The sequence below is a fragment of the Cervus canadensis genome, chromosome 17, assembly GCF_019320065.1.
Source record: "Cervus canadensis isolate Bull #8, Minnesota chromosome 17, ASM1932006v1, whole genome shotgun sequence".
Taxonomy (NCBI): Eukaryota; Metazoa; Chordata; class Mammalia; order Artiodactyla; family Cervidae; genus Cervus; species Cervus canadensis.
In genome coordinates, this window is record NC_057402.1 from 45860184 (window position 1) to 45870801 (window position 10618).

At 40.3% G+C, this 10618-nt stretch overlaps 1 protein-coding gene across 1 annotated transcript in view; it reads left to right on the forward strand.

Annotated features, from left to right (window-relative positions):
• Positions 1–8982, forward strand: part of IQGAP1 (IQ motif containing GTPase activating protein 1) — a 100641-nt gene extending 91659 nt beyond the window's left edge. Inside the window, exons 36-38 of the mRNA XM_043434659.1 lie at positions 1507–1629; positions 4207–4315; positions 6702–8982. Coding sequence (XP_043290594.1) covers positions 1507–1629; positions 4207–4315; positions 6702–6815 — 346 coding nt within the window. The 3' untranslated portion in view covers positions 6816–8982. The remainder of the gene's footprint in view (positions 1–1506; positions 1630–4206; positions 4316–6701) is intronic.
• The last annotated feature ends 1636 nt before the right edge of the window (positions 8983–10618 follow it).

Here is a 10618-nt window from a genome sequence, read left to right on the forward strand (position 1 = left end):
CTTCTCGGCCCTGGAAATTAAAGAACCTTGTAAAAGGGTCTTTTAGTGGCCCCCAAACCAGGATGCACCTCAAAACTCACTTAAGGAACAATATTAATATAAGCAGTTCAATTCCCTGGCCTCAGTACTTCCTGAGCACAGGCTCCCAGACCATGATTTTTCCCCAGCTTCCAAGGAAGAACTGATGCAGCCTCCTTGGTGCTGGCTACAAACCATCAATCTGCCCATTTTTCAGGGAGGGAAATTGAAAATCCAGAAAGGTGAAGTGATTAAGCACAGGTTCTACTTACTAGAAGGCTGTTTATTATTTACTCCCAACTTTTCGTTTTGAGATTCTTCAAACCCCAGAAAAATCCCATGAACAGAACCACAAGCACCCATATACCTTTCGGCTATTAATAGATTCACTGTGTGTAGCCCATCAGCTTCCCCTCTCCCTAGCCTGCTCTCCCTCTCTATGCCTTTTCTCTCCCTCCCTGAAGACTTCCCAAAGCGAGGCAGGGCCGACATGAAGGGGTGAAAATCAGGTTCGCATAACCGAGCTCACGTAGTTGGTGCCTTTGTCCTTTGAAATGTCCCCATCATTCTCTGAGCACCTCTTGACTTTCTGTGACACAAGATGTTTCTGGTTCAGTTTGTATTCTCCCCTCCCCAGGCTTGGAATCAGCTATTTCTCCAAACATCCCTCGTTCCTTGTAATGAAGGATGGTATTTAGAAACCAAAATCTAGGGACTAGATGTGCTCATTGCCAGAGCCATTATTGTTTCAGGCCTTCTAGGCAGACGGGGCTAGGTCCTCATTTCCTTTTTAATGCTGTTGTAGAGATAAAGTAACTGCTGAGTCAGTTCTCCATCGATAGACATTGACATTGTCTCGTTACTTATTATAAAAAATTCTGCAACAAAGAGCCTCTTGTACATATGTCATTTTGCAGATGTAGGCATATTTTTTTAAGATAAATTTCTAGAAATATAATTGCCAGCTTTAAAATTTTATGCAGTTGTGATTTTGGTAGGTACTTCAGTTGCCAGCTGCAGGGGTTATTACCTTTTATCCAACTACCAGCTTTTCTGCCCCATTTCTTGAGAGCCCTCCCTTGAGAGTCCCAGATCCAGTTCTCATTCATCTCAGTTCCTCCCTAGCTTACTTTTCTTACCGCTTCGTGCCTTGATTATCCCAGTGGCCTGCTAACATATGTTTCTTTTACCTTGTTCCCATTTCTCTGTGTTGCTATGCTGACTTAAACTCTTTTAAAAATTACACATTCTAAGGTATTTTTATTTTTTCTCTGCACAGCCAGGAGGCTAAGAGTGACTCCTGTGGGGTTCCCTTCAGTATAGTTCCCTGAAGTAGAAATCCTAGCATTCATTTGCCATTTTAGAATTGGTTTGTTACTTATGCTTGCATATGGGAAGTTTGTTTTCCAACCTCATATCCTTGAGTGACCAACAGAGATTCGTAGTAGATAGTAACTTATAGAAAGTGACATAATGTGGTCTTTACAGGGTCTCCAAAAAGCCTAGGGAAATGAAAGGGAAGAAAAGCAAAAAGATCTCTCTAAAATACACGGCAGCAAGACTACATGAAAAAGGAGTTCTTTTGGAAATTGAGGACCTGCAAGTGAATCAGTGAGTATTTACTGTTTAACTTTATTTTATATATTGATTATTTTTGTTTCTGTGTTTGTCATAGCTTTATCTTATTGACTTTCTCTTATCTGGATAATCATTATTATATTTTACATGTGTTTGTAATTGATTAATTAATCAGTTATATGCAGGATTTGGCCTAATACCCAGAGTTAATTTGTCTTTCATAGAAGGGAATGTATTTGTATCTTTTCCCTATATGCCTCTATTCACATAAAGATTATTCACTCACTTTACTACTCTTTTTTTTAACTTAAATTGGAATGATACTGTTTATAGTCATGTATCCAGCTTTTTCCTTATTACATGTTGTGAGCATTTTTCACATAGTTTGAATGACCATATAATTTTTAATAACTAGTTTTAATTTAACCATTTACATATTGTAGAATATTTTAAATTGATTTTACTTTTTACAATATTCCACATGTAATAATACCTTTATAATGTAATCTTTGATTCTACCTTTGATTATTTATTTTATGATAGATGCCTAAAATTGCAATTTCTGATCAGTGTATAATTTTTTTTATTGTGAAAAACACAAAACATAAAATTTACCATCTTAACTATTTTTTTTAAGTAGTTAGTTTTTTGGCCACACTGTGAGGCATGTGCGATCTTAGTTCCCCAACCAGGGATCGAATTCACGCTCTGTGCATTGGAAGTTGGAGTCTTAGCCACTGGACCACCAGGGAGGTCCCTCTTAACTACTTTTAAGTGTACAGTTCAGTAGTGTTAGGTACGTTCACATTGTTGTGCAGCCCATCTCCAGAACCTTTTCATCTTACAAAACTGAAACTGTACCCATTAAACAACAACTCCCGTTTCCCATTTCCCCCAGCCCTGGGAAACCAGCCAGTCTCCTCTCTGATTCTATGAATCTGACTCCTAGTTGCCTCATACAGCAGAATAATATAATACTTGTTTTTTGTGTCTGACTTTCTTCAGTTAGCATGATGTCCTCAGGGTTCATGCAGGTTGTAACCTGTGACAGGTTTTCTTCCTTTTTAGGCCTGAGTCCTTTTTAGGCTTTTCACTGTATATGTGAGCCACATTTTGCTTATCCGTTCGTCCATTGATGGACATTGGGTTGCTTCCATCTTTTTGCTGTTGTGAATGATGTTGCAGTAAACATGGGAGTACAAATATCTCTTGAGACCCTGCTTTCTGTGTACCTGTAAGTGAAATTACTGGGTCATGTGAAAAAGTCTATTTTTAATTTTTTTAGGAACTGTCATACTATTTTCCATAGTAGTGGAAACAGATTTTTTAACTCGTGTATTAATATTACAAAATATTTTCTAACCATGTCTGAAATGTGTTTCAAAGTGCTTTCTTACCTCAATAATTCTTTACCGTCATTGAATAACAAAGCAGTTTTTTATATTTTTGACTTAATAGATAAAAAAGGTAGCACTTTTAAATTTTGCATTTTGTAGAATTCTAGTTGAGGTTTTTGGGGGGTGTGTGTGTGTATGTATTTAAACATGGCTTATTCTCTATGTTTTCTTTGATTATTTTTTCATTTGAGCACCTTGGTATTTTGGGTTTATTTTTTTTTTAGATTAGCACTTTATGCATTTTTCAACCCTTTTTTATAATTTATTATTTATTCCCTTCTTTTTTTGTCGTTATTTCCTGTTATTGTTCAGGTGCCTATCATTATTTAATAATTTGCTACCGCCGACTTAGAAACCAGATGACAAACCAATCCAGTTAAAATAAAATTATTTATTACGTAAAATAATATCTTTATAAAACCTGTGAGAGTCTCCTGTTGAGTAAAATGCATGTGTTTTAGACTGTGGACTCTGTAACCTCTCATCTAGCTTCTCGGTGATCTCTTTTGCATCCTCCATGGTTCTCAGCTCTGCTTATAATAGATCAGTTTGCTTCATAGTTGAGTTTTGGAAATCTGGGGTGACACACTTTGATCACCTAGAGAACAGCTTGCTCCCACTTTCTGATGCATAAACTCCTGGACATGTAACATGTTGAGACTGAGTGGTACCTTAAATATTTTCAGTAATAACAGTTTATCTTTGGTAATACTCACTCCATTTATATCCATAGCACCTACTCCTTCCAGAACACCTCCTGTCTTGGTTCTTTTGGTCCTGACCCCTGCTTTGTTTATGTATCATTTCCAGTCCTCAGACATGCTTGTATTCAGACATCTGTCTTCTCCTCCTCCTCCTGGCCCCATTTCCTCTTCATTCTCCTTCCACTATCACGCTTCAGAAGTGGCCACACGGAAGGCCAGGAGGAGTCCTGATGTCATCCCTTCATAGGTCACTGTGTCCTTCCTCAGCGGTTCCTCTCAGTAGGAGCCACGTTCTCGCAGGAGAGGTTGCCACTCTCTCCAGATCCCAAAGCAGATGGAAATTACAGCATCAGTATCACACACATCCCCACCTGCGATAGTACTTCGCACCTTTATTTTCTCACACTTTTCACTGCTGAACATTGAGCTCATCTCCTTTCCAGACTTCACAGAATATTTTTATATGAGAACACAAAAATCAAATCCTTGTGATGTTTTGTTTCAAACAGGTTTAAAAATGTCATCTTTGAAATCAGTCCAACAGAAGAAGTTGGAGACTTTGAAGTAAAGGCCAAGTTCATGGGAGTTCAGATGGAGACATTTATGTTACATTATCAGGTAGGTCTGCACCAGGTAAAACTGATGGCTCTGGGTGTGAGACAGTTGTGTTCTTGTCAGGGGAGAAAGCAGACCCAGGTGAGGAAAGCAGCCCACACTTGGCAGTGAGCTGAGTTCTGAGTGTCAGATTTGGTCTGTGTGGGCTAGCAAGCTTTTGCAGACTGTTTGGGCTAGTGAGCTTTTGCAGACGTATAAGTCTTCAGCAAGCATACCTGAAGCTTCCACTTAGGGTTGCCACTAAATTGAACTGACACCTTGGTTGTGAATAAAATGTTTAGGTACAGATCTCGACAGTACAAAATCATGAACTTTTTCAGTAGCTTGAAATCTTTTTTTTTCCCCCTCTCATTTTGATTTGATATAGGAGGTTTAAAGGTATACTGCTGACAAGATATGTGCAAGTTGCATCTTTGTACACTGAATCTCACTTTGTTTATATTTTGGGAACTTTTTTTTTTTGAGAGAAAGCAACTTTTTATTGAATCTAAGTTAATAAATAGGGATCACAGAACAAAGAGCAGACAAACAGCGTGAGTTACATCAGAATGAAAAGAGTAAATGACAGGCCTGGGTTTCCAGTCTGAAGCTGTTATGCAATATGACTTTTTTTGGCCATACCACACGGCTTTGGGATCTTAGTTACCCCACCAGGAATTGAACCCAGGCCCTGGGCAATAAAGCACCAAGTCCTAACTACTGGAACACCAGGGAATTCCCCTCTGAATCCCCTTTTAAAGTCAAGAAGAATTCTGCAGTGAATCATATTGTAACATAACTGTCCCTAACTTTTATTTTGAAACATCTCTCTCTTTTTTTTTTACATTAAAAAATATAAGGGTGTTGAGAGGACTCCTAGGTAATGTCCAGCTTCCATTAGTTCTGTGAACACAGTGCTTTGTGGTTGGTACCCAGCTTATATTTCTCAGATGGCTGCACCCCGTTAGGCTGGGCAGGGCCCTTTCCCTGAAAGGAAATTCGAGCTCTTACACATGTCGCTCTCCCTTCATTGGGAGTTTTCCCCCACTTTCTTCCTCTGTCATTTATTGAGGACTTTCATGTCGTTACCACACCTAAAACTTGCCCCACCAGCCACACCACAGTCAGTTCCTACTTCACCTCCGTAGCCTATAGAGCCAGCCCCTGTTCACTACAGGAATCAACTTTACTTTCCTCTCGACTTCCAAACTGCAGACTCCTTAAGGACAGGTAGTATTTCTCTGTCTCCTTCTCAATGACCAGTAGACCCTCAAAACATGTTAACTGTACAGATGTGAAATGATTTTATGATGCATGTAGCTAACTCAAGTCCTTGCACAAAAAAGAGCCTCTTATTCCCTCAGTTTCACCAAATTTGTGTAGGCTGCCCATTCTGCCTCAGTGTATCACTCCATGCACAGAGCCATTATATGGAATGACCGCCAGGTGCAAGATGTTACAGTTCAGGTGATGCACCAGGGTCCTTGTACACCTGGAGCCGCTAAGATTTTTCCAAAAGATGAATTGGTTGAACTTTTGGAATCCCTTCAAGCCCCTGTCTTTTTTAAAGATTTTTTTCTTGCAATCTTTATTGAATTTGTTACAGTATTGTTTTTATGTTTTTTTTTTTTTTTTTGGCCCTGTGGCATGTGGGTTCTTAGTCCCCCCCCACCCCACCCTACCCCACCCAGGGATCGAACCCACACCCCCTGCTTTGGAAGGTGAAGTTTTAACCACTGGACCACTGAGAAGTCCTGCCTTTAGGCCCTTTGATTCTTGCTTTTTCACCACCGCTCTTCTAAAGTTTGGGTGTGGGACCACTCTGATTTCCTCAGTTTGTTTCGGACAGTGGAGGGTAGTATGGAAACGGGGCTTAGCTGTCAGATCCAGATTCACCATGTCCAGCTCTGTCCTGTCAGGCGGGTCATTTAACATCCCCCAGCCTCAGTAGCCTCATCTTTAAATCTGAAATAATCACCCCTGGTAGGATTTCTGACAGGACTTAAACAGACATCGTATAACACGCTTCTACATTGAGGAACATATAGTAAATGTAAAAAACATTTAGTCCTCTCTTCCCCGTCGTGTTCAGGATAGGAAAGATCTGTCATTTGAAAAGGAAATGAAGACTCTAGTAGATGGTGTTGAGATGACATTACTGGCCTTATCTTGTGTTCAGTGGTTATTATGTCTCATCATGGATTGAAACGCTGTCACCTTCTCCAGGCGATACATCACTTAGACGAACTGGGCCGCAGCAGGCAGGTCCATAGCTGGGCACTTGTGTCTCACTCCAGCTCACATCTGGCGCACAAGGCACGCCACATCCCTTCCAGATTCCTCCCTACTCGTGTCTCTCCTTCTCTTGTCCCACGGACTTGATTAACCATCAGAATGTTTTTTTGAACAGGACCTGCTGCAGCTACAATATGAAGGAGTCGCCGTCATGAAATTATTTGACAGAGCTAAAGTCAACGTCAACCTCCTCATCTTCCTTCTCAACAAGAAGTTCTACGAGAAGTAACAGAGCATTTGCTTCCAGCTCAGAAGGATAAAGAAAGAAGTGCCCAGTGGCCGCCTTTCTGGAGGTCCTTCTTTATTTCTCCAAAACAAAGACCCAGCCCATACCATTGCCTCAGTCTAATATCGCCCCCAACTCCACAAGTTTAACTCCTCCCACTCAACAGGGACATTGGTCGTCCTTTCTTCATAGTGAAATTGTATTTCAGGCCCAGTCTGACCCATCTTGTTCCTTTGTTCTCTTCTGTTAAGGAAGAGTGGGAATTCTCCTGAAATCTCTCATGTTGTTACAGTCTTAGAGGTTGCATTACTATATTGTAAGCTTTGGTGTTTGTTTCTATTAGCGATAGGGACGGTGGGATTTGAATACTTGCTGTTTAGAAGTGGAAGCCATTAGCCCAATAACGTGCATACTTAGAAGACACACAGTTAAAATGTTAGGTTATCCATAGTTATTGGTTGTCACTTAAAAGTGAAGTTCCTTTATATTTCTGTTCCATCAGTAAAATTGAAGGATATGGGGAGGCTTTGGTTGTCTTCCATTCTGTCTTCCCTTATGGGCGGAAGCTAATAGAAGTCACTGTTCTGTGTTCAAAGGAAGCATTTTCTAGAAAGAGAAGGATGTTGTTTTTAAATTTCACCATTAAATTTGGGCAGTTCTCGTCAGTGGATGGGAGAGTCCCACTGTTAAAATTAAGCTATTTAGGTAAATTCAGAATGGTCTGAACACTTGCTTGTTTCTGTTGGTGCAAAGATTGACTAGTTTCAGGCAAACGATCCACTCCATCCCTATGGCAAAGGAATGGGTTATCCCTAGCGTAGAATGTAACTGTTTCCAAAACTGTTTTGTATCTTAAGAGTGCCTTATGAAAGTGTAGATTTATTTCTTAAAATGGGGGTGATAGGAATTTTAAAGATTTATATAATGCTTCAAAGTCTTTAGAATACTGTAAGAAAAGGGTTTGGGGTTTTTTTTTTTTAATTGGCTTATCTGTATATCTGAACTCTTAAAACTTTTTAATAGCTAAAACACTAGGGTTTATCTGCAGGGTTGCAGAGAGATTATCCTGCCTTAAACAGACTGAAACAAAACCAAACAAAAGCAGCCAAGCGATGTTACACGTGATATTAAAATCTGGTTCCCCACCCCGCCTTTTTTTTGTCTTTTTTCTTGCTGCCCACACTATGCCTTTATTTTATGAACTCTGTTTTTTAAATTTAGTCACAAACAATTCACTGCTAAGCATTGAGCTCATGGAGCTTTCATTCTTAGATTAAAAGTCATGTACTTTTTAAAAACAGTCTTTTTATCCAGGAAAATATATTGAAATCACGCTACTGAGCCTCCTTTCCTCTGATGTTTTGGTTCAGTGTTCTTTTATCATAAAACTAACAGTTAAAAATTTACTGATGTATATTTAAAGCCAATAAACTGTTTTCATTGATAACAAATCATGTGACGCATCCCGGTTACAGATGTAAAGTGCTGGAAGTGTGTTTTTCATGATAGACTGTTTACTGAGTCAGGTCCACGGGTGCAGCCATACGGGTCTGCACACTCCAGGCAGCCCACAGACAGGTGAAGAGGTGAGGTGTGGAGTGTTAGGGAAAGAGTCTCCACCACCTTGACCTCATTTCTTGTGTTTCTCAAGACAATTTTTTTAGTAAATATTTCCCTCAGATTAAAAGAAGATGCCACTCTATGTGGCATCGCCTCAGAAACTGGGACCAACCAAAATGTCAACCGTTTTACCTTAAAAGATAATATCCAACCCAAATTCATGTTGGGCTCCAAAGGCCACGTCCATGACAGACAATAAGTAAAGTTCACAACTCTTTAATGAAATATGATGTTTCAATGATTGCCACAAACTACACCTCGAAATGGTAATTTTGATGGTAACCATGCATAATTATGGTGTTCACAGCATTGAGGATGCCCAGACAAATTCAAGTCATGGCATTGACACTTAGTAACTCTTTTTAATTTTAATTTATTAGCCATAGCAGTCTCTGTCTCAACTTTTTTCCTTCTTTGACCTTCTCTTCAACCAGCCATCATGACATTGACCATGTATTTCCTCCTCCCAGAATTTGGACTGCCTGTCAGATCATTGCCCCACACAATTGCCTCTGTATCTCTGTGTGAAATAAAAGGTCATTCATTTGTTTTTGTGTTGATTTTCCTCAGTCTCATTGTTAGCAGTTCCTGCAAAACCGTGTTAATTAGAGTGAAGTTTAATCATTGAAAGCCACAACAGAAAACAACCCCTTCATAGTCTTTTTAAAGGAACAAACACAAATCAGCTATCTCAAAGAGATTTTTTTAACTTGTGAGTTTAGCCTTTTTAAATATAAAATGCTTTAAGTAGCCTTAGCATAAAAAGAACTGGGGGTGTGGCAAGGTGGAGAACCAGCATAATGTCAGTTAGTTCTTTTTTAAAGTGAAAAAACCATCCAGGGAGCTCCCTGGTGGTCCAGTGGTTAAGACTCTGCTCTCCCAATGCAGGGGGCACCGGTTCAGACCCCTGGTCAGCTCCCACGCGCCACAACTAAGGGTCCATGAATGCAACTAAGACCCAACATAGCCTAAACAAATATTTTTTTAAAAATCATCGAGTTTTTCTTTAATCATTATTGGTGGACATTTCAATGTCAGTTCTGATCAGCAAGTGGCTGGAAGTTTCCAATTACAGTAGCATTAAATGTTTTATGACAGTAGCACTCTAGGTCACAGTATGTCCCTCAGGGGACTTCTCCATTATGTACAAATCACCAGAAAAGACTACGGGACATTGGACATGGAAAAAGTAAACAGCAGCAAAAGGGAGGGAAATGGCTGCCTTTTAAATAAGACCCCAGGGGGCAGCCGTACTTAAAAATACAAATATAGGGTATTCCCTGGTGGCTCAGTAGTAAAGAATCCATGTGCCAATGCAGGAGACTAAGGTTCAATCGCTGGTCTGGGAAGATCCCACTTGCCGTGGGGCATCTAAGCCCGTGTGCCACAACTACTGAGTTTATGCTCCAGAGCTTGTGCTCCACCAGAGAAGGCACCGCAGTGAGAAGCCCCTGCCTAGAGAGTCGCCCCCGCTTGCTGCAACTGGAGAAAAGCCTACCCAGCAATGAAGACCCAGCACAGCCAAAAATAAATACAATTTTTTAAAAAGGTTGTAAAGTGTATGAAAGTGAAGTTGCTCAGTCGTGTCCAACTCTTTGCGACCCCGTGGACTGTAGCCTACCAGGCTCCTCTGTCCATGGGACCCTCCAGGCAAGAATACTGGAGTGGGTTGCCATTTCCTTCTCCAGGGGATCTTCCTGACTCAGGGATCGAACCCCAGTCTCCTGCATTGCAGGCAGATGCTTTAACCTCTGAACCACCAGGGAAGCCCTGTAAAGTGTATACTTGCCAACATATTGTGAATTTCCAGTTAAAAATAACCTCACTCTTAAAGGGACCCAATGGAAACCCCTAATTCTATTTTATTTTTTAATACTTTACTTTATTATTATTAATTGCAGGAAGCAATGGGACTGCCTGTTTTTAAAGGCTCACGAAGCGGGGTAGGATGAATGGGGAGATTGGGACTGTGTATCTACACTACTATGTGTAAATTAGGTAACTAATGAGAACCTGCTGTCAGCGCAGGGAACTACTCGGTGCTCCGTGGAGACCTAGACGGGAAGGAGTCCAAAAAAGAGGGGGTGTGTGTGTACGTGTGGCTGATTCACTTTGTGTACAGTGGAAACTGACTGCATTATAAAGCAACTCTAATCCAATAAAAATTAAAGGCACATGGACAAAGC